This window comes from Malurus melanocephalus, unplaced genomic scaffold, assembly GCF_030028575.1.
Source record: "Malurus melanocephalus ecotype Western Australia unplaced genomic scaffold, MMel_1.1 scaffold_2150, whole genome shotgun sequence".
In the NCBI taxonomy this organism is placed as follows: domain Eukaryota; kingdom Metazoa; phylum Chordata; class Aves; order Passeriformes; family Maluridae; genus Malurus; species Malurus melanocephalus.
In genome coordinates, this window is record NW_026625382.1 from 3,681 (window position 1) to 7,769 (window position 4,089).

At 53.8% G+C, this 4,089-nt stretch overlaps 1 protein-coding gene across 1 annotated transcript; it reads left to right on the top strand.

Annotated features, from left to right (window-relative positions):
- Positions 1-2: 2 nt before the first annotated feature.
- On the top strand, positions 3-4,083 carry LOC130587617 (carboxypeptidase A1-like; the record flags this gene model as incomplete). Its single annotated transcript, XM_057388594.1, has 8 exons — positions 3-48; positions 2,045-2,146; positions 2,422-2,523; positions 2,618-2,728; positions 2,888-2,978; positions 3,090-3,289; positions 3,719-3,803; positions 3,885-4,083. Coding segments are annotated over 8 exons (925 nt in total), but the record flags the coding sequence as incomplete, so codon positions are not given.
- Between the last annotated feature and the right edge of the window lie 6 nt (positions 4,084-4,089).

Here is a 4,089-nt window from a genome sequence, read left to right on the forward strand (position 1 = left end):
AGAAGCTCCAGGACGTTTGATTTCTCCTCCTATCACACCCTAGATGAGGTATCTTCCTGTGCAGGGCGTTTGCTGTGTCCTACCAGGGTCACGCCGTGGTCACATCTGTGTGGTGGCGGTTGTGGTGACACTTTCGGTGACAGGTGACACCTCCCAGGGACTCCTTTCTCCTCCTCGGTGAGGTTTGAGCTGAGATGGGCGATGAAAACCTTCCCCTTCCAGCATGGCTGCTCCTGGAACTTTGCACCTCATGGGAGATGTTTTCAGCTTCGCTTTGGGGGTCTCACCTTGTCCTTGGAGCTCAGTTTGGGGCTGTGATGCTGCTGGGAGAGTCTCAGAGCTTTTTCCTTCTGCAAAAACCTCGTGATGTGCCTCTTCCTGCTCATACTGAGGTCCCAACTCCTGGTGTTCTCCAGGGAAAAACCAGATTTTCCCCAGGGAAGCACCAAATTTTCCCCAGAAGAACCAGATTTTCCCCAGGGAAGCACCAAATCTTCTCCAGGGAAAAAACAGATTTTCCCCAAGAAAGCACCAAATCTTCTCCAGGGGAAAAAAAAAACAGATTTTCCCCAGGGAAGCACCAAATTTTCCCCAGAAGAACCAGGTCTTCTCCAGGGAAGTCCCAAATCTTCTCCAGGAAAAAAAAAGATTTTCCCCAAGAAAGCACCAAATCTTCCCCAGAAGCACCAGGTCTTCCCTATGGAAGCACCAAATCTTCTCCTGGAAGAACCAGGTCTTCCCTATGGAAGCACCAAATCTTCCCCAGGGAAAAAACAGATTTTCCCTGGGGAAGCACCAAATCTTCTCCAGAAGAACCAGATTTTCCCCAGGGAAGCACTAAATCTTCTCCAGGAAAAAAGATTTTCCCCATGGAAGCACCAAATCTTCCCCAGGGAAGCACCAAATCTTCTCCAGGGAAAAAACAGATTTTCCCCGGGGAAGCAGCAAATCTTCTCCAGAAGAACCAGATTTTCCCCAGGGAAGCACCAAATCTTCTCCAGAAGAAACCAGGTCTTCCCTATGGAAGCACCAAATTTTCTCCAGGGAAGCACCAAATCTTCTCCTGGAAGAACCAGGTCTTCCCCAGGGAAGCACCAAATCTTCTCCAGGGAAAAACCAGATTTTCCCCAGGGAAGCACCAAATCTTCTCCAGAAGCACCAGGTCTTCCCTATGGAAGCACCAAATCTTCTCCAGGGAAAAAACAGATTTTCCCCAGGGAAGCACCAAATCTTCTCCAGAAGAACCAGATTTTCCCCATGGAAGCACCAAATCTTCCCCAGGGATGCACCAAATCTTCTCCAGGGAAAAACCAGATTTTCCCCAGGGAAGCACCAAATCTTCTCCAGAAGAACCAGGTCTTCCCTATGGAAGCACCAAATCTTCTCCAGGGAAACACCAAATTTTCCCCAGGGAAGCACCAAATCTTCTCCAGGGAAAAACCAGGTCTTCCCTGTGGAAGCACCAAATTTTCTCCAGGGAAGCACCAAATCTTCTCCTGGAAGAACCAGGTCTTCCCCATGGAAGCACCAAATCTTCCCCAGGGAAGCAACAAATCTTCTCCAGGGAAAAAACGATTTTCCCCATGGAAGCACAAAATCTTCTCCAGAAGAACCAGGTCTTCCCCTGGGAAACACCAAATCTTCTCCAGGGAATGACCAGATTTTCCCCATGGAAACACCAAATCTTCTCCAGAAGAACCAGGTCTTCCCCGGGGAAGCACCAAATCTTCTCCAGGGAAAAGCCAGATTTTCCCCATGGAAGCACCAAATCTTCCCCAGAAGAACCAGGTCTTCCCTATGGAAGCACCAAATCTTCCCCAGGGAAGCACCAAATCTTCTCCAGAAGCACCAGGTCTTCCCCAGGGAAGCACCAAATCTTCTCCAGGGAAAAAAACAGATTTTCCCTGGGGAAGCACCAAATCTTCTCCAGAAGAACCAGGTCCTCCCCATGGAAGCTCCACCTGTTTCCTCGGTGCCAGGTCCCCTCAGAAGCCAAAGGTGAGATGCAGGGTGAGCCCCGTGAGGCAGCAGCTCCTCCTTTCAGATCTACAGCTGGATGGACACCCTGGTGGAGGATCATCCCACCCTTGTCTCCAAGATCCAGATCGGGCAGAGCTACGAGAACAGACCCCTGTACGTGCTGAAGGTGGGTCCTGGGGCGGCCTGGCCTGGAATTCCCTCTGTTTTTTGGGATGAGSYGGGCCAGGGGAGGCTCAGGGTGGATTTTAGGGATAATTTCYTCATGGAAAGGGTGGTCAGGCCTTGGAAGGAGCTGCTCAGGGAGGTTTGGARTGYCCATCCKTGGAGGTKTCCAAGRAATTTCTGGATGTGACACTCAGAGCTCTGGGCTGGGGTCAAGGTGGGGATTGCCCAGGTTGGATTCCTCAATCCAGGAGATTTTTCCCAATTTGACAATCCCAGTTCAGCACCGGCGGATCCGCCCGCCCGGCCATCTGGCTGGACACCGGCATCCACTCACGGGAATGGATCACCCAAGCCACCGGYGTCTGGACGGCCAACAAGGTGACCCCACACCCCGGGGACCCCAAATCTCACCCCGGGTGCTGCTCCGTCCCCGAGCGGCGCCAGGGCAGCTCCGGCTCCTCTCCGTGCGCAGATTGCCGAGGAATACGGGCGGGACGCCTCGGTCACGGCCATTCTGGACAGCATGGACATCTTCCTGGAGATTGTCACCAATCCTGATGGCTTCGCCTTCACCCACAGCTCTGTGAGTGCGGGGACACCGCAGCGGGGTTTTGTCCCAGCCGCAGCTCTGCGGGGTTTTTGGGAGGGGAGGGAAATCCCACCCGGTGTGGGATGAGGAGCAGGTGGAGGTTGTTCCCTCCCATTCCTGGGATTCCCATCCCTGCTCCGGTTTCCTCTCCAGAACCGCCTGTGGCGCAAGACCAGGTCCATCAACGCCGGCTCCCGCTGCGTCGGGGTGGATCCCAACCGCAACTGGGACGCCGGCTTTGGAGGTGAGAGCTGGGCYGTTTGTGCCTCAAAACATCAACATTTCCTGCTAAAGAGGAGAAACCCAGGGATGGAAATCCTTCCTCAGGATGGAATTTTTCTTCTTTGTGCTCCAGGTGCCAGCTCCAGCAGCAACCCYTGCTCCGAGACGTACCACGGTCCCCACCCCCACTCGGAGCGGGAGGTCAGAGCCATCGTGGATTTTATCCGCGGCCACGGCGGCGTCAAATCCGTCATCTCCATCCACAGCTACTCCCAGATGCTGCTCTTCCCCTACGGGTACAGGATGGCGCCCAACCCCGACCACCAGGAAATGGTGAGGTGGCCCCAAAATTGGGGCTGTGACCCGGGAAAATTGGGAAGAGCRTCCCGGGAGCCTCCCTGCTCCTCTCCTTAGATGCAGCCTGTCGTGGTTTAAACCCTTTCCTGGCCAACGCACCAAAAATGTGGTTTGAGCCCTGGCTGAAYGCAAAATCCTAAYTAACCCAAGGATTTATGGSTTTTAGATAGGATAATGGATTTAGATTTAGATAAGATAGTGGACTGAGAGAAAGATTTCATGTTCCATGAAAAAACAGGAATGTCAAACCCCTTCACCTGGTTCCTGGAGGGAGAACGGTTGCAAGGTCAAAAACTGAGGGTTTTTTGGGAAAACCGAGAGGAGAAGGGATGGGGAATGATGGGCTCTAGATCCCCCTGCCCCTTGATCCACCAGATCCCACTGCTTCTGGTGGTTTCTTTGCAGAATGAACTGGCCAAGAAGGCCGTGAGCGACCTGGCCGCTGTATTTGGGACAAAATACACCTAYGGCAGCATTGCCAACACCATCTGTGAGTGTCCACCCCGTCCCTGTCCCCATCCCATGGAAAATCCCGCAGGAACCGGCTCCCACCTCCCCCCTGTCCCTGCAGACATGGCAGGAGGCACCACCATCGACTGGGCCTACGACAATGGGGTCAAATATTCCTTCTCTTTGGAGCTGAGGGATTCGGGCCGCTATGGGTTCCTCCTGCCCAGCTCCCAGATCGTCCCCACCGCCACCGAGACCTGGCCGGCGCTCCTGGACATCATGGTGCACGTCCTGGAGCATCCATACTGACCCCACGGCATTCCCTC